Here is a 24,833-nt window from a genome sequence, read left to right as displayed (position 1 = left end):
ACTGTTTGGTTTTACTAGTTAGGATGAGATTTATAATTTTATTACTTTTTTAAGTTATAAAGAAACTGTAAAGAAAGACTCCAGCCGCCAACATGTACATGTAATTGTAAACTTAAGGTATTGTAATTGCAATTTTATTATTAAAAGGAAGTCTGACCAAATAATTGTCAAAATAATATAAACTCTCAGCCACTTCTAAAGCCTTAGGAAGATGTTACTCATCATGGACTAATAGAGTCATAGAAATGTTTTCTTACTGGATCATTCAGGAAACTAAGATTATCAATGGCAGACATTTAAGTCTGGATATAAGAAAATTCTCACAGGCCTAAACAGAAAACTTCTAGAGCTATTAAAGATGAGATTATTATAAGGTCCAATCGATTTTTGGCTATAGTCTTGCAAGACTAATGCAAACAAGCTTTTGGAGTTACCTGGGTAGTCCTGGATTTTGCCCTTTTTCTCCCAAGTGGCTTATATTTGAATTTTCAATTGCCCTCTTGGGCCCCAGAGTGCTGGCAGCTGGTCATGTTTCTACTACATGGAAACTTTGAAAATCATCCTTTGAAAAATCTGACCAGCCCAAGAGAAAATACCTACTCTTACTGACATTATATTCCCCAGCAATTAAGCCCACCAGATAATTCTGTAGTAAATCTCACATGACACAGATGCCACCCGTGTGTTCAGAGCTTCCCAATAGCTCATTAGGGCCCCATCCTGCAACAGAAGACAACCAAGATCATCAGACATGTGGAGTGATTCTAGCTTTGTAATAGGAAAGATAGAAACAAAGCAAAGAAAAAAGAAGTTGGAAGAAATAATCCATGAAATAAAAAAAATACAAAATCTTTCTAAAAGCTGTTAATAATATTTGTAAAAAGATATTATACACAGGAAAGAAGAATATGATGCCATAAAAAATTCTTGAGAATTAAAACTCATCACTGCAGAGTAGAAATCCAATAGAAACAAAAGATTTCAATAAATTTACCCCTTGGTGTACCTTTTCCTCCAGAAGATAACTAATGAAGTGCCCCCAAACTGATAAATTAATTCAAAGAATGATGTGGTATCTGAGAAGCTGATGCTGTCACCCTGAGAAGAGGGAAGGGATTCCCCAGGACGAGGGTGGGGAGGCTCCAGGATGGCAGGCATGGCCAGATGCAAACCACCTCCTCCCAACATGGGAGTAAGTCAAAGACTCCAGGGAGATACACAGCTGGGAATAAAATTTCCAGGGACTATGGCATCATGCCATATCTCAAGCAATTTAAATGGAAATAAAATTGACATGTTCTGGGAAAATATGCTAAAAAACTCAAAAGTGTCTTTAAGGCTGATAAAGATATACAAAATACATATTTTTAATGTGTTATATCATTTTGTGTAAAATGGTAATAGTAGAATCTGCCTCATAGTGTTATTGTGAGGTTTACATGATCTGTTAATTGTAAAGCATTTAGAACAGAAAGTGGCACATACTGAGAGTGACAAGGATATTAGCTATTTTATTGATATTTAGGTTATTAAACTCTGGAGTTAGGCTTCCTGGGATCCTGGCTCCACCACTAACTGTGTTACATTAGGAAATCTATGCAATCTCTCTAAACCTCAATGTCTTCATCTGTAAAATGTGCATGACAATGGTATCTACCTGATAAGTTAATGCTAAACAGTGCTATAAGTGAGGCAATGTGTGCACAGAAATGAGCAAGGTCAGCACTCCATGAATGTTAGATATTGATAGTAATCTGTTGTATTTTTTACAAAAAAAAAAAAAACTTTTAATTTTGAAAAGGAAAAAATTCTCCACTATTAAAGAACTCTTTAGTTTTAGATATTTTTATATTGTGACAACCATATCATTTGTATTACTTTGTATTGTTTTAATAAACACTTGATATTCCCACATCATCTCAGTAAATATACTTTTAAGCATCTTCCAAGCACATCATCAGAATAACTTAAAATGCATCAATAACTCATTTAAAATACATTAGTAAATCATTCGTGGAACATTCAGATGGTTTATAGTTTGGATCTCACAGAGAAGACTGGATAGAACATCTTTGCTTTTGGATTGGGCTTCTTAGATTATTTCCCGACTCCTTCACATAAGGAAAGTACACAAACATTTTGCTCTCTCACACATGCTCTTCATGGCAGAATTCCAGGCTCCACAACCACAGCCAGTCCAGGAAGCATTTCAGCTCCCTCAACATCTTTGGCTTCAGTACCAAAATCAAAATGAAATGCTAATTGAGAAAGAATTCATGGCTTTGAGTGTGGGTATTTTCAAAAATTCCTCTAGGAACTTAAAATTTATTCTATTTATTGTAATATTCTATAGATTATTTCTATAGCTATTTCATTCTCAAGTTCTATTTATTGCTACTAAAGTCCCTTTCCCACTCTTAATTTTCCACCTCATCCCCAAAAATGCTTTAAAGACTGTTATTTATGCACATACATGAAATGTTACAATTTTTCCAGCAATCTTTACAATAATGTTAGTCTTCCCATTTTGCCAAATGATTTAACCCCCAAAATGAAGAATTTGTACTGAAGACACTTTCTGCCAGTTACAACATTATTTCTTAGATTGAGGTAAATTATTGGCCCATGGAGAAAAGGAGACAGTTGGATCTCTTACAGAGATGCTAGTCTGTCCTTCTCGAGGCTTTGGAGTGATATCTTCGCACTACTCATCATTACCTGTACAATTATATTAGAGATGCCAGTCCTTGCCTTCCACTAACCTTCAAGAGCACTTGTGGTAATTTGTTACATCAGTAAGAGAAAATTAACACACTTCTGTAGCAAACATGGCCGTCTACGGTCTGTGGGTAGACACATCTCCCTCTTTGAGCACAACCTGGAAAAGCTCTCCAGTTTTAAGAAGTCATAAGATTAGATTAGGTTCACCTGGATAATCCAAGCTAATCTTCCCATCTCAAGACCTTTAACTGAATCACATCTACAAAATCCATTTTTTTCCATGTAAAGCAACATAATCCTAGATTCCAGGGGTTAGGAGTGGACATCTTTGAGGGCCATTATTCTGCCTAGCACACAGGGGATTGCTGACCCAAACAGAACCAAACATATCATCTCTCTGGATAAGCTGAATTTAGGATATAGTAATTGGTGGAAATGTAATATAGAATTGGGCTGGCTTACAGAGACACACACAGAGAAAGAAGCAGAGGAAAGTGATGCCCTGTGACCCCTAGAGATTGACAGGGTTATCTTTGGACATTCCAGATGTTGCTCCAGGCCTGCCATGGCCCTCTGATACTAGAACACTGACACTCAATCATGTGACAACTGCTCCTCCCCCCACAGCCATTTAAACTTTTAGAAGGTGGGGCAAAGAGTAAGCACAGAGTAGCTGCCAGATGGTATTAAGAAAGATCTCCTGGCTCTATGGAGTTTGTCCCAAAGTGCTTTTGGCAGTTCATGGAGCCATGTGTTCATGAAGCGATGGAAGCTCATAAGTGGATATCACATTTCCAAATCCATTAGGGCCTTGAAAACAAGGTGGTAGTGGCTATAATTCCTTCAAATGCTCTGTCTATAGGTGTGAGAGAGGTTTAAACAGAAAAATGTATAAAAGGAGGTACTAGGGGAGAAAAATGTTTTCAAGATTATTTGTCCATATGTTGATTGGATCTATACCTCTCAATTGCAACTCATCTTTCTTACTAAATCTTAATAAAATATCTTTCTTTCAAGGCTTCCTCACTCTCAAATTAGATGTCATTCATTTAATTTAGTCAACAAATATCCGAACGATCACCCTGTGCCATGCATTAAGTTAAGAGCTGAGAGTGCACAATGCAAAGACGAAGTAGGGTCTTCCTCTTTTGATTCCATGTTTAACTTTCTCCTGGCACTGACCACTTCCTGCTTCACAGGAGGGTTCTCTATCTTCTCTACCTGAACACAGCCAATCCCACTGCTAACATGTAATCTCTTAAAAAGGAGACACTGAATCTTCTCTATTATTGGACTGCTTATAGAACAGTGCCTGTCCTAACATAAAGGAGCACGAGAATTCAACAATATTTCATTAAACACCTATTCTACACATGAAACTAGGTACAGCTGATGATTTAAATGAAATTTAAAAACATCCCTGACCAGAAATTTCCAGTAGAATTTAGGAGACTTGTCTCTACACTAAATATAAATGGCAACAAAAGGGAATAGACCCTAAAACCACAGGAGGGATGCTAGTATGACAGGGATGGAGAGAAGTGAAGCACAACTGTGAGATGGAGTTAATATACCTCCACAAGGGCGACCTTGTTGGCTCTCAAGGTCGGCTCTCAAGAGACCTTGTGGCTCTCAAAGTTTGGGTAGGATTTGAATGGGCCAAAGAGACAGAGGGAAGAGAAAGAGCATGATGAGCAAGAGCTTGAGTAAGGAATGGATTCCTCTTTGGAGGACCACAGAGATAGAAGCTTCTAAAGAGCATGGGCCTTGTATTGGAGAATGGGGAGAAATAGTTGGATGAGAAGGCTAAAGCCAGGTTATCTGGGGCTATCTCCTTTCCCTTATACCTTTCCAAATGAGAAGCAACTGAAATTGTAGGACCTCCTTTGCTTTTCCATTGGGTGAATGTTTCTCGTTCTTGGTGTGAGTCTCAGTGCCTACATAATTAAAGCTTACTGAAGTGTTCCCTTGGCAATTTTAGAGAAATATGTCCTTTGTGCTAACATGTTCATATTGACAGATTATATCTAATTAAATAGTTGCCTGTATAGTTTTATGATGCCTCCAAGTGTGGGTAAACTCCTATTCTTGGAAAGTCATGAGGATACTTGTTACACTGATCAAAGGGCAATGGAAATGATCCAGTGAGGATTTTGCTCCATTTCTCACAATTATTTAAAATCTACCTCAAATGTCTGTTCCTCTACAATGTCTCCCGAGTCCTTCATTCTGAATAGCAACTCTGTCTCTGTTCCCAAAGCACTAACTGACCCCTGTGATAGGGCACTTCCCAGTCAGGCTGATATGTAGACTTGGTTGCCTGTGTGTCTTTTCCCCATAAACCGTGAACTTCCTTTTATGAATAATAATTGCAGCTGACATTTTGGAGGGTACTCCTATCTGCCAAACTCCATGATGAGTGTTTTACATGGATTTTTCCTTTATTCACTAAACAGTCCTTTAAAATGATGCCATTATTCATCTTCATCTTACAGATAAGGAAACTAAGGCAAAAAAAATTCAGTGAAATAATAAGTCCAAGTACACAGAACAAGTAAGGAATAGGGTTGGCCTGGTCCCAAAAGCCATGCCATCACTGTTGCCCCATACTGTCTCTTGGCACAGGCAGAGGTCATGTCTTATTCATTACTGCTACTCCACTGGACCCAACTTAGTGCCTGACACAGGGAGGGGTTCAGTCCATACTTACTAGTTTTGAGTCAAGCAGAATTGCCAGGCACAGTGATCCCCTTTGCTGTGACTAATTGGGAGTCTGATTCTCTGCTTTAAAGACAACCAGGGTGCTCTCTCTGCCCTACTTCGTTTTTCCTGTTTCCTTACTCCTCTTCCTTCGTAGCCACCCCATGTGAATTCAAAGTTGCAGCTTAGTGCAGACAAAGAGCATACAAGGCAAAACGACCAATGTGGGATTGAGAGAAGAGAAACGAGGAATTCCAGAGGCTGGGGGGGAGAGTGAGGAAAAGAGAAAGTGATTACAATTTATCACTTAACTTAATATTTAACCTAATGAAAACAAAATCTTATCTGGAATTTGAAAGTCAATATTTTGAGGGCTGGTTCAGTACCCTTTTCTTTGTTTTGACAGTCTGAGAATAATCCAATGGGTGTGGCTTAAAGACATCGGTCACGTGTGGAATTGGAATTGGATGTTACACAAGCAACAAAATAAATATCTGTGCAATACATCTGCTTTATGCACTCAAGCAGAGAAGAAATCCACAAAGACTCATCAGTCTCCTGGTCTGCAGAGAAGACAGAAACAACATGAGCACAGCAGGAAAAGTAAGCAAAAAATATATTACTGTTGGTAATATATTCTCATCAGTATAACAAAGAAAGGAATACAGTATTTGATGAATAATTTAAAATTATTATCTAAATTAGAAATGATACACTGAAATATGATATGCAATATACACCTCAATATGTAATGTATACTGAACTGCAGTGGAAATAAGCTATTCTTAAATATCTTCAACAGGAATGTATAAAACCTGTATCTATTAAGTCTTTATTTCCTACATTAAATAAATTTGCAAATATGATAGTTTATTCCAAACTAATGACTGATTTGTAAATCTAAAGTTAGAAAAGTCTTTAATCGCAAGTTATCTTTATAATAAGACACTATAATTCAAATGTGTTATTTGTATTCATATTTTTATGAACACAAGAAAGTTGTCTGACAGAAGTTTGATGAGAAGAATTTGATTCAGAAGACTCAAATATCCTTCAACCTTACTATAAAATATATTACAAAATGCTCTTTGATCTCACAGCATTAGAATCATTAAGGTTAAGCAAGACATCAACATACAAATTCTGATTAAAAGGGGTCCATTATGATACAATTCCGGAAATTTCCACAAAAATCCTATGGAACAGTATCTTCCCCATATAAAAGTTAATATGGTTTCACAGAAAACTAATAATACAATTTGAATAATAATACAATTTGAATCACTTAGCACTAGGAATACAGATATTTGTTTTTTTCTTCTATAAATGTGCGCTTATTTGTTCAATAAGTTTACAGGTGCATGTGGTCATTCAATATAATCAATTGATATTTTTTAATTGTTTAATTACATAAACCTGTGCAACTATTTCCAGTCATTTGTTGTGTTAGGAGTGTACCACACAGTAAAATATCTCACCATGATAATTCAATTTAAAGGTTCTGAGGCTTCTCTCTACGTTGTGTGACAAACAGGTTCATATCAATAAGACCGGTTGGAAATCACCAATAGCCCATTGTTACTGTTCTTATTCCACCTCACTTTACTTCCATTTATTACTAATTAATATTTACATTCCTAATAGAAAATTACTAAAATAAAGAAAATTCAAATTTACCAAACTCAACTTAAAATAATGAGTTCATAGAGCAAAAGTATAAACCAACTATATTAATGAAAATAATAACTGATGAAATAGACAATCCTCCCCTCTTGGGTGCAACATCAATAGCTTAGCTTTTTGACAGCATTTCATTTGTGTTTACCGATCCTGCATTTTATTTCCCTCAAATGCTAAATGGTGACAATACTAACATCTATTTCATGAAGTAGTTTTGAGAATTAAATGAATACTGTAAAGCACTTAGAATCATATCTGGTACATGATTAAATATTAGCCACTATTAAATATTAATATTTAAATAAATATTAGCCACTATCATTATTATTGTTATTTAACTTTTTGCTAACTTTTTAACATCACAGAGTACTCAAAATGTGAGGCTAGATTAATTGTTATTCTCTGTACAGCCAGCTTTGAGACTTCGGGAAAATTATTCAATCACTGAGTCATTTGATTCTCAATTATTTCAGCTGTAAAATAAGCCAATAATTCAATAGTACTGTCCTGGTAGCAGCCTTGTCAGGTTTAAAAATAATGCTCATTGTTTATAGCAGCACAATTTGCAATTGCAAGAATATGGAATCAACTTAAATGCCCATCAACTAACAAGTGGATAAACAAAATGTGGTACATGTACACCACGGAATACTACTTAGCTGTAAAACAGATGAAATAACGGCCTTTGCAGCAACTTGGATGGAGCTGGAGGCCATTATTCTAAGTGAAGTAACTCAGGAATGGAACACCAGATATCCAATGTTCTCACTTAAAAGTGGCAGCTAAACTGTGAGGACATAAAGGATAAGAATGATATAAGGAACTTTGGGGACTGAGGTAAAATGGCAGTAGGGGGAATGAGAGATAAAAGACTGCATATTGGGTTCAGTCTACACTGTTCGGGTGAGGGGTGCACCAAAATCTCAGAAATCACCGCTAAAGAACTTATCCATGTAACCAAAAACCACCTGTACCCCAAAACCTATTGAAATTAAAAATCAATCAATGAATAAATTTTAAAATAAAAATAATGCATATAATTTACCCAGCACAAGCCACAATGCGCCTGTCACATCATAAGCACCTAATAATAAGAAACTTCCTACTATTAGTACCTTCTGTCTAAGTATTCTGATATTTATTTTGGCATTGACCATGTTGAACATCCGACAAAGTTGAAATATTTGACAAATAAATAATGAAAATGAATTGGCAGAAAAATAAATCTCAATTGAATTTTTAATTATATTTGCAATTATGTTGATTCTCTCTAGAAAGGGCTCTGCAAACTATACATGCTTTACCACAGTGAAGACGGTTTTTACAGTATACTGCCAAGCACTAGAAATATATGCTGAACTTTCTTTTTAAGAACATCTATGGATAACCTCTGCTAGACAGAAATTCAAACACACTGTTTCTTCAGTTTTAAAATATACATGTGTGGGTCTGAGTCTATACACACATACGTGCGCACACACACACACATACCACCAACTCTAATCTCTATAATATTTGGCTCAAATCTAAGCTGGAAAGAGTCTCTACACATAAATTAGATTACAAAACAGGCTGCCAAAGATAAGTTTCAAATGAATAGGAAACAAGTAGCGCACAGAAGTGGTGGAGAGAGAAAATTGAAAGACGACAATAAGCAAATAGGGAGAGAAAGAAACATCATCGTACGCAGGAAGGTAAACCCGTATAACTGTTCTTATAGTCAGATCCTTTTGGCCTAAGCAGAAAATTGAGCAAGAAAGCAGTTTATGTTATGGAGACAGATACTGACTCTGTCAGCAAAATAAAGGTGACTTCTAACTTCATGTGTCAGCCAACAGTTGTGGGTAAACAAGCATTTTCAGGACAGCATTAGGAAATATCAGGAATAAACACCTTCAGAGAAAAATACAACAGCATAAAAATGGCCTAAATAAATATATTCCGTCTTTCTCAATGTCTTATTATACTTTGTTTAGCTTTCCTTATGTTATTGCTTTTTAAAAAGATACTTTTATTCTCTTTATAAACCAGAGTACTTCATTTCCATGGAGCACTTGTTAGGTACCAGACATGGGACCCAATATTACATGTACAAAGATGAAAAGACACAATTTCTGACTTCAAGAGTGGGAAAACACTGTCACCATCTCTCTGTTTGATTTTCTAGGTAATCAAATGCAAAGCAGCTGTGCTATGGGAGGTAAAGAAACCCTTTTCCATTGAGGATGTGGAGGTTGCACCTCCTAAGGCTTATGAAGTTCGCATTAAGGTGAAATATTTTTCCATTTGTATTTCATTTTACATTTAAAAAACTCAGAGAATATTAAAATGGAAACATCAAAAAATCCGCTAAAAGGCATATCTTATATGATCATCCAGAAAATAAAATTACATTTGTTGTCAAGGAAAGGTATAAATATAAATTTTAAATGTTTAAAAAGTGATCAAAGAGTACATACAGTATAATTCCAGTAAAATACAAAAGAATTTATATGTTTGTACAGAAAAAAATTCCAATGGATATTTATCAAGACTTCAAAATCAATTAACATTATTTTCCAAGTGTTACCTTGCTATTTCTACTTGTTTTTTAAAGCGTGCATTCTTGTATAAGACTTAAATATTTCAGATTATTCTAAATTGTTTAATTCAAGAAGGGGAGGTAGAGACGGGTTTTAGACTGAATAACCTTGAGGATAAACCGAATCTTTCATATTTAGGATTAGTAGGGAGTATTAGCAAAACCCTTGAATATATTTTAGAAGCACAATTTCAGGAATTTGGGTATGTTATATTTATCTAGTTACAATCTTTTCTGAATCTGAACATCTTCTCTTTATTCTGTAGATGGTGGCTGTAGGAATCTGTCGCACAGATGACCACGTGGTTAGTGGCAACCTGGTGAGCCCCCTTCCTGCGATTTTAGGCCATGAGGCAGCCGGCATCGTGGAAAGTGTTGGAGAAGGGGTGACTACAGTCAAACCAGGTACAGGATTCACACTCAGGGAACACGCTTGGTTCACCATCCCAGGATTTCCCAGCCTGGATGAGGAAACCGAGGCAACGAGAGACAGAAGGGCTTGCAGAAGGTCACCGCGCAGCCAGGACTTCAGGGGTTTCCTCTTTCCCTCTCTGCCTGCCTGACTCAAGCATGTATGTCTTCAGGCAGGCATGTATTCTACCCTTCAACCATTATGTACTGAGTATCTACTAGACGCCAGGCACCAGGTTAGAGCCTGGATATACGTGAGGATCAAAAGGGACACAGTGCCTACCAGTGTGGCATTCATAATCTAGTAACTTCCGTGTTAGTGTTGCTGTACACTGTCTTCTGTCAGGGCCCAGACAGAAGTAGAAACGGAAGGAGGGAAAAAACTTAAATATAGAAACTGTTCAGTGCTGAGTTCACAAAATGGAGGCTGCGTGGTTACGGCTGAATAAACATGACCTTTTCTTAGGTGACCTATGCTGCTCCTTCACCAGTTTCCTTTTCCAACATGGTCTCTCTTCCTGAGCATGGAATCAATGAAACAGGCTAGGTGAAAGGAAATGAAAGAAACATAGAAGGAAACGTCCCGCCATCAACAATATCTGCCTTATTACCTTTAGCCATGCTTAAATGCAACTGGTTACAGATTACTAATTATTTTATCTTCAATATTTATTTTACCCTAATCTTACGTATTAATATAAATACTTTTAGAAGCAAAGGGTTAATAACTAGGACATTGCCATACTATCATTTTCACATAAACTTTACCTATAAAATGTTAATGCACCAACCATTTTTCTTGATCATGTGGAATGTATAGCATAGGTGATTGAAAATAAAAATTATATTTAATTCTTAAAAATCACTTTAGCCTGTAGATTCACCCTGCCCCCTTACCAAATACCAATTTAAACTGTGAACAGAAAATAATAAAATAAACTGTCCAAATTAGGTTTTAGCTCTATTTCTTTTAGCTAGAAATAAATTAACAACAAAATGGCAGCCTTACTTTTTACCCCTACTCCCTCCACCACAACAGGAAAAGTAGATAATTCACAAATTATCAGCTAAAAATATTTGTAAGTCAATTCTTATCCTAAAAGAAAGTGCCTAACTTCTTGTGAAGGGCTGAAGCTTTCAGAGAAATTTCTGGAATTCTTCTTTGTCTCATTTTTGTTAGTTTTTCTGGAGAAAAAAAAACCTAGAATTTTTTTAAAGCATTCATTTCATAAAAAAGATAAGCACAATCACTTTGAAAAGCCAAGAATTGGTTCAAAATTCTCGTATGTATTTTAAATCAATATTTTACAAAATACCAGATCTTCCCAATATCTACGGGCCCTATAATAGATGACTTTCAACTAAAATTTGTATTTATAGTAAGAATATTTAAGATTTAATTAAAGTTTAAATATAATGATATTTGCAAAGCCTCCAGGAGAAATCAGTACACTGCATAAAAGTTAACTATTAATACAGAGGAAGCAATTTTTTTAATCTGTGGGATCTCCCACATTTGTGTTTTCTCTTTAGGAATCCTCAGGCACTTATAAACCCAAACTGAAAACAATGCTGTGGCAGGCATTGAAAAATGACATAATTATGATTGAACTCTAATCCTTAAAGACTGTTAAAGAAACATGCTTCTAATCAATACACCTGAGCTTTAAGTTTTTGCTGTATTAATTCCTGCATAGAAATTTAAGAAGAACTTGTTTTATTCCTCTCCAGGTGATAAAGTCATCCCGCTCTTTACTCCTCAGTGTGGAAAATGCAGAGTTTGTAAAAGCCCAGAAGGCAACTACTGTGTGAAAAATGAGTAGGTTTCTGATGCTCTCTTTACACAGACTTTGAGTTTGCACATTAGTTATAATCCTGTCTCAAGCCTTTGTGTGTCTGTATATTGCACTGCCCAGTCTGAGCAATCCTCGGGGGACCCTGCAGGATGGCACCAGGAGATTCACCTGCAGGGGGAAGCCCATTCACCACTTCGTTGGCACCAGCACCTTCTCCCAGTACACGGTGGTGGATGAGAATGCAGTGGCCAAAATTGATGCAGCCTCGCCCCTGGAGAAAGTCTGCCTCATTGGCTGTGGATTTTCGACTGGTTATGGGTCTGCAGTTAATGTTGCCAAGGTGGGAATGACAATGGATAAGAAAACTGCTTACATTCAGACTGTCAGGAACCAAAAGTGAAGCAATTTCTTGCAAGAATCATAGATTATTTTTGTAGACTTGAAGTGTCGATTATGAGTACAAAAATGACCCAGAAAGAATTGAGAGTGCATGCTAGAAATTTCACCAATTTATTGCAGATAAAAAGTTGTTAAGAGTAAAGATGTCGTTTACAATAATTTTTCCTCTGAATTTGCTGTTTATGGGAGCATGAAATTTTAGGCCTGAGAACTCATGTAGTAATTCATTCAACAATTAGCACCTATACAAGCCTCAGGCACCAGAGTTTCTGCTAGGTTCTGAGATAGCAAAAGTAAATGAAATAAGCGTTTGCCCTTGAGGAGCATCTAGTCTGTGGATCCTCTACTCCCAGAATTAGGATCAACAGTAGAGTCCAAAACCTTACCTGATGCACTTCCAAAGCAAGGCTCACCCACTCTGTGGATTCTTAGACGGAAAGTAATGAAGCTTCAGTGATGCGTAATTCACTCATTATGGGATTTCACTGCTAAAACGAACTCCCCTGCCATGAACACACACATATATTTCAGAAGTGGTAAATTTCAAGCAGAAATTCTTTAAAGGCTCCTCATCTGAGTAGGCTGAAAATCTAGTAGTATGCTTTATTTCATGAAACAGAGCTCCAGAGTTATAAAGATATTCGACCACAGTCTCAGTGCGGAGACTAAAATATCTTTTTAATATGAGAGCTGAGATTAAAATATCTTTTTCAAATATCCTGCTGAATCTTAGCTCGCAATACATAATTATTAGTGTTTTAAAATCACAGTCACGAGTCTTATATTTTTCTAAGTAAGGTAGAAAATGGTGTTGTCCCCATAGTATGAATAACACTTGGTGAATGAATGAGTGAATAGACACCCTTAAGGGAATAGAAGGATGAGATTACCTGGGACAGGAAAGCATGTTACCCACAATGAAGACTGACTGTGGGAGACCAGGTTTAATAAATAACCACTAGCCAACCAAAAAAAAAAATTCAGAAGGCATCTTTTCCAAATTTCTGACTTTAGCACTTAGTCCCTTGTTCAGTTGCCTCATCCGTGTTAGCAGGTGGTCAAAGAGAGCCTACCCAAGACAGAAGATGAGGCTACTCATAACAGTAGATTGTATTTATTATTGACATAGAGACAAATGTTTCATTGCTGTGTTGTTCGCTAGTGTATTTTTAAAGCAGGGATATACTGGTCACAACTACTGAACATAAATGAACCAAGGCGTTAATTACTGAGAGTTTAAGTGGAATATTTTTCAGGCTCCTGGAGTAGCCTTTTCCACTAATTTTATTTTCCAAATATTGCCTTTGTGTATGTATGAGATATTGAAGCTAACTATCATAGGATTTCAGCAATCGAGAGTCCCTTCAAGATTGTAATCACTGCCATCTGGATCTCAAAGATCATCCAGTCCCCTGGTTTCCAGCCTGACCTTCCCATTGGAGTCACCTGGGAACTGAGTTCCACCTGCAGAGATTCTCATTTAATTGACAAGGGCTATGACCTGGACAGTGGGATAGTTTGTAAAGCTCCCCAGAAGAATCTAATATGCATCAGTTTGACAACCACTCAACTAGTTCATCCCCTTGAATTTAAAAATAAAGCAACCGAAGTCAGAAGAGATTTTGATAAAAGGTTGGACAGAAGAGTCTGAGTAGCTCTTGATAAACACGTAGGCATGGCACTTTATAAAGCTTAGGCACTTTCTAACAATCATTACTTAATCCATTTTTGCATTTTCTGAAAACATAGGTCACCCCAGGCTCTGTCTGTGCTGTGTTTGGCCTGGGAGGAGTCGGCCTATCTGCTGTTATGGGCTGCAAAGCAGCTGGAGCAGCCAGAATCATTGCGGTGGACATCAACAAGGACAAATTTGCAAAGGCCAAAGAGTTGGGTGCCACTGAATGCATCAACCCTCAAGACTACAAGAAACCCATCCAGGAGGTGCTAAAGGAAATGACTGATGGAGGTGTGGATTTTTCGTTTGAAGTCATCGGTCGGCTTGATACCATGGTATGTACCACGATATGCCCTGAGATTTCTGTCTCTGCAACCTGGAAGATGCATTTAGGCAGCAAAATATATGTTCTATGTATAAAGGATATTTTTAATGATGAACGGAAATTTCCCATCATCTGTTACCTGGCTTGTTTAATTTTTGTTACGGGAAATCTTTTCTTCCATCAACTATGCAAACCTGTCTCAAGTCATATTTCCTCTAGAGGAAAAGAAAAGGGCTTGTTTTTCTTAACTGAGCATTTACAGATTTACTTTATTAATTTTTAGTTAAAGACTGTAAGTTCAAGTAAACATAAATAATACAAATTCTGTTCTCAAATTGAAATGTTCTATTTTTCTCCCACATTCTTAAAAAAATGGCTCAATAATTTTGCATATGTTCTTAATAAATTCCAAATTTTTAACATGTTACTATTTGGCCAAAAGAAATGAGCAATTTTAGGCCAACTGCTGTTTTATTAACAACAATATGCCCTAAGGAAATTGACTGCTTTGAGACATCACTGTATTTTATCACAGAAACGGGACAGTGCCTGGCACATAGCTAGTACCCAATACTAGTTGGACTGAATACTTTGAAAAGTCAACAGTCTCTACTAAAAATACAAAAATTAGCCAGGTATGGTGGTGTAGCACATACCTGCAATCCCAGCTACTCCGGAGGCTGAGGCAAGACAATCACTTGAACCCAGGAGGCGGAGGTTGCAGTGAGCCAAGATCGCACCATTGCACTCCAGCCTGGATGACATAGTGAAACTCCGTCTCAAAAAAAAAAAGGAAAGAAAATAGAAAAAAAGAAAAGTCAATAGACTTTACCACCCCCCAAAGTTTAAAAGCTATGCATCTCATAGCATTGCTTATAGATTATATGAGACAACGCATGTGATATACTTAGCGCAGTGCTGCCTGTCATATAGTAAACTCCCGATAAATATCAGCTGTCTTTTTTTTTTTTTTTTTTTAGTTTTTTTGGTTTTTGAGACAGGGTCTCACTCTGTCACCTAGGCTGAAGTGCAGTGGCATAATTATAACTCACTGCAGCCTCAACCCCCGGGACTCAAGCGATTCTCCTACCTCAACCTCCAAAAGTGCTGAGAGTATAGGCACGGGCCACCACACCCAGCCTCAGTTGGCATTATTGATATGAAATACTATTTCTAATCTTGCAGTGCTTACATCATCTTTGGCTTATTACATGGTATTTCTTCCAAACAGTTACAAATATCAATTGCAATGGGAAACAGATCTCTAGCTATATTTCACCTACCCAGAATTCTCTAGAACCCTACTCAAAAAGTCTCCAGAAACCAACAAATTTCCATTGCTGAGGTTTTCTAGAAGGTCCAGCAGTGTGGGTAACAGGGAGTGGCACCCTAAGATCAAAGCTCTCGGCAGCCTTGACCTGGGACAGATGCCACAGAGGAATAAAATGTCAAAAGAATTCAACATTTTCCAGGGCTACAGCTTTTCTCTTTATGCTCTATTTCCATATTTTCATCCATTTTCTCATGTGGAACTCGAACGTACCTTATCTTTATCTCAAGATACCAAATGTCTGACAGCCACATGTTCTGAGGATGTGTGGTCTTCCAAAGGTCAGAATCCAAAATCAAAGAACTAATCATTATATACTACAGGGATCCTAAACCATTTTCTAAATACAGAACGTGTTCCAAAAGCTGACTAGAAAACATTTTCTGAACTGTCTCTTGAGGTTTCCAAATAATCAGTGTATTTTAATGTAAAACCAATATGTATTTGGGGAAGTAATAAAACAATATTTAAAACATGTCCATTTGAGAAATGGACAGTAGAATAGGAATCCACTTAAGAAGGAGACCATCAAAAGGACAAGAGACAAATTTCAGTGATGTAATCATTTATCTTGTTCACCGTCAAAATATCTGGTTGAAAGTACTGGGTTCAAAATACCTATGTAATAAATCAATGAAAAATGATTTAACCAACTCACAGATCCCTGAGAATTACGTGATGATGAAATTTTACGCTTTATGTATGTTTATAATGATGTCTGCCTCCTTATTCCTTTATTAGGAAGAACTAAATGCACTCCAATTTATTCATCCATTCTTTCATTAAAAAAAAAAACACTTTCTGGGCATTTCCTAAATCCAAAGCACTATCCTATGCAAAAAAGGGGAATGAAGGAGCAAAAGACATAATCTCTTTCCTCTACACACTCACAATCCAGTTAAGCCTATTACATGGTATTGTGCATTATGAGTAAAAACTATGCCACTCCACGTTAAAGATGCCAAATATTCACTTTATTCCAGATGGCTTCCCTGTTATGTTGTCATGAGGCATGTGGCACAAGCGTCATCGTAGGGGTACCTCCTGATTCCCAGAACCTCTCAATAAACCCTATGCTGCTACTGACTGGACGCACCTGGAAGGGGGCTGTTTATGGTGGTATGTAGTTGGGCTCAAGTGCCAAATTCTCATTAACATCAATATATCTCCACTTCTACAATTGACAAGGCACGGTTTTGAAAACAAATCAAAAATAAATTAAAATTCCTTTTCTATCTACAGTCTCCAAATCAACTAGATATGGAACTAATGCAGACAGAAGGTCCCAATATAAACTCTTCTGTTGTCACCATAACCTAGGATCTTTTATCTCCATCTGTTTTTGTACTTGTGACTGTGTAAGGCATGGACATTTTTAGTAGAACATGGAAATCTACAACAATATTTCATATCTACGCCCAAATTTAGACAACCGATAAATTTGCTCCTCAATTTTGGGCATAAACATCTGTACTATTATTTCTATGTGAGAGACCAAAGAACTAAGAAACTTTATCTGTGATTTGTTTTACGTCAAGGCACTGTAAAAGCATATTGAAGTACTCTATCTCTTCTTATCCTCAGTTATAGCAGTCTGAAATGCAGCACCTTTTCTAAACTTGTATTTATATGGAAAATTTCTTCAATTCTTCTACTGACCCTGGTCGAATCAACAATGATACTGTTTTCTTTTCAGGCTTTAAGAGTAGAGAAGGTATCCCAAAACTTGTGGCTGATTTTATGGCTAAGAAGTTTTCACTGGACGCATTAATAACCCATGTTTTACCTTTTGAAAAAATAAATGAAGGCTTTGACCTGCTTCGCTCTGGGAAAAGGTAGAGTTTAAGTTAGTTTTCTGTTTTGCTTTTTTTTTCTACCACAGGGGATTGTCTAGCAGAGAATGAAAAAGGTGGAAGGATGAGAGAAAATAGTCTCTTGGTTCTCCATTACCTGTTCAGTCTTTGCATGGAGCACTTGTAGGATCATACTGTGAGAAGCTGAAACCAGTTGCTTTGCATTTCCTATTCTGCTGAAGTCAAATTATGTTGATTACTGCAAATCTGAATGATCTGAGCCACTCAGCCTTCCTTAAAAGAGAACACTCACGTTTGCCAAAAAAAAACAAAAAAAAAAAAACACAAAAAATAAGTCTGTTTAAACAACCATAATTATAACATGGTGACTTTGAATCCTCATCCTTCTACCTATGTAAAGCTGACACTAAGTGTCTGCATATTTAAATAATTTTCAGGACGTCTTCGACAATTTCATTGCAGGAGTAGGTGGAACTACATTGGAATTGTTTTCTAGGTAGATAATACTAGTTTTTCTCTTTTTCTTTTGTAGTTTAAGAAAACTTTTTTTTACCAATATAAGTTATCATAAAAGAGAAGAGTACTAAGCACTATTTTAAATGTTTGTCATAAATTTTCTCCGAAGCTTAGAAAAATAAGCCAATTCTATTTTCTATCTCTAACATTTAACAGTTACAACCAGCTAATAAAATGCATTTTGTCACCTGCATTTACATGAGGCACAACTGGAAACAGGCAGTTATATCTAACCTTTGTCTTCTAGTCCAGAGTCTGAGATTTTTGTGCTATCCCACACTTATTTTCATGAGATTTTCAACTTTAAATAGTATTTCTTTGGCATTCATACAATCATTATACTAGATACTTTAACTGACAACATTCTTGAGGAAGGAAAGAAACTAGCACTCACAGACCACCGGCTATTCTACTAAGTATCTTACCTGCATTATCTCATGTGATTTCCAAACAGTGCTCAGTGTCAGTCTCTATCTCACTATCTTAGGGAAGAGAAACTGAGACACAGAAAAGACATGACTTTGCCAAAATCATCAAGTGGTAGTAAGGGGAGTCAGGATTCAAAAGTAGATCTTGTTATTAGCAAATCTATTCACTTTCTATTGAACCACACTGTCCCTCAAAAGCGCGTGTACATATGGAAAACAGTAGTCATCAAACGTTAGTTATCATTGTCAATATCATCATTGGGATCATCATCATAAGATTGAAAAGATGATGGCAAATATAGAGATGAACAAAACCAGAGGACAGTGTTGAGCAACATAAGAAGTCATGAGGCATGCCTAAATTCATTTTATGAGAATGTCATATAGTAATATGCATATGTAAATATAATTAATCCTATCAATAAGCAAAGATTTAAAATTGTAATATTGAATATTGGTAAGAATAAGGTGAGTTGGGCACTTTCATGTACTTTCAGTAGTAATTGATACATACTTCTGGAAGAGCAATTTGGTAATATGTATCAGAAACCCTTAAAAAAATAACTGAATCATTTGCTTCAGCAATTCCATTTCTAGAAACCTATTCTACAGAAATAATCAACTATTCAAATATACATATATGTTTACTCATTAGAACTTTAGAAACATTCTAAAGTTCAACACAAGGAAAATAAATTCATAAATTCCAGTCATCTATTAGAAATGAATGAAACCACCAAGAAGAAATGACTACATTGGGAAATTCTCATGATGTAATTTTAGTCTCATTTAATGAAGAATATAAATTGTATATATTGTATATGCAATGTCTCAAATTTTCATCAAAAACAGTAAAACATGCACATATTTCTAGAAAAAGTTCATAGAAATTCAGGAAAACATTGAGAATTATTATTTCTAGGTTGGGAAATTATGGATTAGTTTTACTTTCTTCTTTCTGCTGTCTTGCATTCCCTGAATTATGTGCATATATTTTTCTCATATATGCATATGCATATACATATATATGTTAAAAATTAAAATTATTAAAGAGTCACAAAAACTACCATTTTCTAAAAATATTTATTCATGAGAAGTTGGTTTATAGAAAGGGCATTAGTTCTAGTGTAAATGTTCCATTTGTAATCTTCACAAGAATGAAGAATCTTAGAATTAATACAAATCGACTTTATTCTCTACTTCTAAGAATCCTTAAACATCTCTGTATCAAAGGTCTTTTAAATTTCCAGCATGGTCTTAACTTTGTTAAATTATCAGTTCTTTCAGGCAAGTTATCCATCATCTTATGATTTTTGCAAATTTGTATTTGGGTTTGAATCCCAACACTCCATACTAGATGTGCTACCAGAGCAAGTTATAAATCTTTCTAAGTCTCAGTTTTTATAATCTCTAAAACAGAAATAATATGGAAACCTACCTCCTAGTGTTGATGTTTAGGTTGAAGTTTAAGAAAATGCAGAAAGAAAGTGACAAATAGTAAGAACTTACTGCAAGTTATTATCTAGTGTTGTTTTATATTCCTTATTATACTAGGGACGTGGGCATGCAAAAATGATTTTTTGAAGATGCTAATGTAGAATTGAAGTCTAAATGACAGGCATATTCAGAATGTTGTGAGTGAGATTAAGATTAGAGAATAAATAAAAATAAAAAAATAAAAAAATAAAAAACAAGAGAAAACCAAAGAGGATGAATTTCCTTTGACTTGAACCAAATGTATAAATAGCGTAGCTGGGATCACAGACAGATTTTCACTAAGACAACTCAAATGCTCCTTGGACTCTCACATGGAAGCATGTGGGTTGTCTAAATGTTAACAAGTCTCTTCTTTCCTATTGCAGTATCCGTACCGTCCTGACGTTTTGAGGCAATACAGATGCCTTCCCTTGTAGCAGTCTTCATCCTCCTCTACTCTACATGATCTGGAGCAACAGCTGGGAAATATCATAATTCTGCTCTTCAGAGATGTATTCAATAAATTACACATAGGGGCTTTCTAAAGAAATGGAAATTGATGGGAAATTATTTTTCAAGCAAAAATTTAAAATTCAAGTGAAAATTAAATAAAGTGTTGAACAGCAGCTGGGAAATTGAAGCCAATAAACTGTCCTTCTTAACCATTCTACTGTGTCATCTTTGCCATTGAGGAAAAATATTTCCTGTGACTTCTTGCATTTTTGGTACCTTCATAATCTTTAGTCATTGAATCCAGTGGAGGGGAACCTTCACTTGCCCTGAACACACACCTGCTGGGCCACTGTGCTTGAAATCTCCTACCTCTATCTCAATTTTCACTGTCGGCATTTTCCTTTTTTAAATAAAATGTACCAAATCCCTAGGGTAAAAGCTATGGTAAGGTAAAGGATAGACTCATATTTACAAGTAGTGAAGGTCCAAGAGTTCTAAATACAAGAAATTTCTTGGGAACTCAAATAAAATGTCCCACATTTTACTGCAATAAAGGGTAGTGTTTTTATGGCTTTTATACTATTTCTTTATGGTTGATGTACAATTGATTTTTAAAAATAATAGCAGATTTCTTGCTTCATATGACAAAGGCTCAATTACTAATTGTAAAAACTGAACTATTCCTGGAATCATGTTCAAGAAATCTGTAATTTTTGCTCACAAAAGTACTTCCTTGACTAAATAGTATTAGTTTATGGCTATAAATGATTATTTAGATGATGACTGAAAATGCGTATAAAGTAATTAAAAGCTATATGGTGGCTTTAAGTGTAGAGATGGGGTGGCAAATGCTGTGAACTCAGAATGTAAAATTGGTAACTGAGAAATGGGACAAACACCTACATAAAATATGTATATATATTCCAGTGTAGAAATTATTGGCTAGGTCTGTAACCAAGTATTGCACAGAAGTGCCTTCATAGGTGCTGAAACAGGATTATGAGAGTGACAGACACAGGAATGAACAAGACAGGGAGAAAATGTGCATGGTTGTGAGAATATATTGCTTTGATTCTTTGACTTCTCATGATATATGAAAACAAATAAAGTTGGGGGTTGACTTCAATAATATCATGAACATATTTGAAATGAAATTCTGAGCATGGAGAAAAATTTAAATTCTGGTATTAAAAAATAATTTAAAAATATAGACAAGAAAAAAATGTTTTCATATATATGACCAAAAAAAAGATATTTCTAAAATCCTGGTGCTTTTTCATTTAAAAATAGACAACCGAAGAGGAAAATGAACAATGATGGAAATTCATGGAGGAGGAAATTAAAATGGCAAAATAGCATATTAAATGGCACTGAGCCTTGGAAGTGGTCAAAAATAAATAAAGCAAAATGAGATATTACTGCTTACCTATTAGCTTACACGGTTGGTAGAAATGTGCATTGTCGTAGGTTTCTGACAAACAATTTGTGAGTTTTATTAATATTTTAAACATGCATAGCCCAAGCAATATCACACTTGAGAATCAACTCTGTAATTATACTTGTGTATAAGACTATAGAAACAAGGCCATTAGCTATAGCCTTACTTGCAGAAGAAACAAAAATTTTTAAAGTGGCTGACTGATTGACAGAATAAGGAATGATAACTCCTTATTTTGAATGGTAAGTTGATCTTATAAAAAAAAAAAAATAGGAGACTGGGCATGGTGGCTCATACCTGTAACCCCAGTGCTTTGGGAGGCCAAGGCAGGTGGATCACTTGAGCTCAAGAGTTCTAGACCAGCCTGGGCAACATGGCAAAAACCTGTCTCTACAAAAAAAACACAAAAATTAGCCAGGCATAGTGGCACACAACTGTAGTCCCAGCTACTTGGGAGGCTGAGGTGGGAGGATCGCTGGAGCCAGGAGGCACAGGTTGCAGTCAGCCATGAAGGCACCATCGCACTACAGCTTGGGCAACAAAGCAAGTCCTCATTTCAAAAAAAAAAATTGTATCTAAAAATCTGGAGAAATTACTATGATGCATCAGAAAGTATAAAAAGCAAGTACAGAATAATGTGTTATTATATGATCCAATTTTTGTGGAAGACAAAACAAAACAAATTAAAATTCCTATTTATTAGTATATAGGTTCATATGAGCAGGGAGACATAGAAATGTGTGAAACAGGCTGTTCCCCTGAGAAACTGGATCTGAAGAGTTGAAGAACTAAAGTTAACTTTTGAATCATAACTGTTTTGAACAAAATTATGTAATTTCTTTACATACTATTTTTGAAAGTCTTGAATAGAGGCAGGACAATCAACTTTCTTTAACAATTTCTTCAAGAATATCAATCACATTCTTTAATCATTTGTAGGAGCTTCACATCAATATTGTCAGTTATGATGAGATTTATGATTGTATTACTTTTTTACCTTATGAAGAAACAGTAATGAAAGATTCTAGCTGCCAACATGTATATGTAATTGTGAAATAATTTAAAGGTATTGTAATGGAGATTTTAATTACTTAAAAATATTTCTGACCAAATAAACGTCAAAATAATATAAACTATCACAGCCACCTCTAAAGCCTTGGGATGATAGTGCTCATAGAGTCATAGAAATGTTTTTCTTACTGGATCATTCAGGAACCTAGGATTATCAATGGCAAACATATAAGTCTGGATGTAAGAAAATTCTCATAGGCCTTAATAGAAAACTTTTAGAGCTATTAAACATGAAATTATTACAAGGTCAAATAGATTTTTGGCTATCAGACTTGCAACATTAATGCGAACAAGCTCTTAGAGTTACCTGGGTAGTCCTGGATTTTGCCTTTTATCTCCCAAGTGGCTTATAAATGGATTTTTTCTTTTTCTTTTTTCTTTATTTATTTTATTTTTATTTTTATTTTTATTTTTTTTCAGAAGGTGCCTCACTCTATCCCCCAGGCTGGAGTGCAGTGGCGCGATCTCCGCTCACTGCAAGCTCCGCCTCCCTGGTTCACGCCATTTTCCCGCCTCAGCCTCCAGAGTAGCTGGGACGACAGGCGCCCGCCACCACGGCAGGCTAATTTTTTTTTTCTTTTTTTTTTTTTTTTTTTTTTAGTAGAGACGGGGTTTCACCGTGATAGCCGGGAGGTCTCGATCTCCTGACCTTGTGATCTGCTCACCTCGGCCTCCCAAAGTGCTGGGATTACAGGCGTGAGTCACCGCACCCGGCCTCAATTCTCAAGAGATTTTTATGATATTATAGTCTTCTTTCATGTATATCATATCTTTTCTCTTTGCAAATATTAATAGCTTTTAAAAAGATTTTGTATTTTTTCACTTCATGGATTATTTCTTCCAACTTCTATTTTCTTTGCTATGTTTCTATCTTTCCTATTACAAAGCTAGAATCACTCCACATGTCTAATGATCTTGGTTGTCTTCTGTTGCAGGATGGGGCACTAATGAGCTATTGGGAAGCTCTGAAACATGGGTGGCATCAGTGTCATGTGAGACTCACTATAGAGCTATCTGGTGGGATTAATTGCTGGGGAATATAAAGTCAGTAAGGGTGGGTATTTTCTCTTGGGCTGGTCAGATTTTTCAAAGGATGATTTTGGAAGTTTCTGTTTAGAAGACACATGCCCAGCTGCCAACACTCCGGGGCCGAAGAGGGCAATTGAGAATTGAAAATCATCCCAGCAGAATAGAAATCCAATAGAAACATAAAAGAGCTCAATAAATGTATGCCTTGGTGTACCTTTTCTCCAGAAGATAACTAATGAAGTTCCCCCAAACTGATAATTAATTCAAAGAAAAATGTGATATCTGACAAGTTGACACTCTCACCCTGGGGAGAGGGAAGGGATTCCCAGGATGAGGGTGGGGAGGCTCCAGGATGGCAGGTGTGTCCAGATGCAAAGCACCTCCTCCCCACATGGGAGTAAGTCAAAGACTCCAGGGAGATACACAGCTGGGAATAAAATTTCCAGTGACTATATAAACAATCATGCTGTGTCTCAAGCAATTTAAATGGATATAAAGTTGACATGTTCTCAAAACATATGCTAAAAAACTCAAAAGTGGCTTTAAGGCTGACATACACATACAAAATATATGTCTATAAAATGAAAATAATATTAGAACATACCTCATAGAGTTATTCTGAGGTTTACATGAATACATAATTTGAACCATTTGGAACAGCAACTGGCACATGCTGAGAGTGACAAGGATATTAGTTATTATTATTCTTTCGGTTGTTAAACTCCAGAGTTAGGCTTCCTGGAATCCTGGCCCCACTACTTGCTGTGTTACGTTGGGAAATTTATGCAATCTCTCTAAACCTCAGTGTCTTCATCTGTACAATGTGCACAGCAATGGTATTTACCTCATAAGTTAATGCTAAGCATTGCACTAAATGAGGCAATGTATGCTCAAAAGCTAGCATAGTCAGCACTCCATAAATGTTAGGTATAAATAGTAATCATTTGTGTTTTTTACAAAAATTTATGTTTTAACTTCAAAAAGGAAAAA

The 24,833-nt window shown here is 36.0% G+C and overlaps 1 protein-coding gene across 2 annotated transcripts in view; it reads left to right on the top strand.

Annotated features, from left to right (window-relative positions):
- Positions 1-21,138, top strand: part of LOC112625323 (alcohol dehydrogenase 1B) — a 58,288-nt gene extending 37,150 nt beyond the window's left edge. Inside the window, exons 1-9 of one of the 2 annotated variants that reach the window (XM_025386588.1) lie at positions 5,639-6,024; positions 9,269-9,370; positions 9,949-10,087; positions 11,825-11,912; positions 12,010-12,229; positions 14,038-14,298; positions 16,602-16,737; positions 17,315-17,453; positions 20,239-21,138. In XM_025386588.1, the coding sequence (XP_025242373.1) occupies positions 6,007-6,024; positions 9,269-9,370; positions 9,949-10,087; positions 11,825-11,912; positions 12,010-12,229; positions 14,038-14,298; positions 16,602-16,737; positions 17,315-17,453; positions 20,239-20,263 (1,128 nt within the window). In that variant the 5' untranslated portion in view covers positions 5,639-6,006 and the 3' untranslated portion in view covers positions 20,264-21,138. Of the gene's footprint in view, positions 1-5,638; positions 6,025-9,268; positions 9,371-9,948; positions 10,088-11,824; positions 11,913-12,009; positions 12,230-14,037; positions 14,299-16,601; positions 16,738-17,314; positions 17,454-20,238 lie in introns of those variants that run through there. The other variant, XM_025386589.1, reaches the window with a different exon arrangement.
- The last annotated feature ends 3,695 nt before the right edge of the window (positions 21,139-24,833 follow it).

Source organism: Theropithecus gelada, chromosome 5, assembly GCF_003255815.1.
Source record: "Theropithecus gelada isolate Dixy chromosome 5, Tgel_1.0, whole genome shotgun sequence".
Taxonomy (NCBI): Eukaryota; Metazoa; Chordata; class Mammalia; order Primates; family Cercopithecidae; genus Theropithecus; species Theropithecus gelada.
The sequence above is the reverse complement of the archived record's forward strand: the minus strand, read 5'-3'. Positions and strand labels throughout refer to the sequence as shown.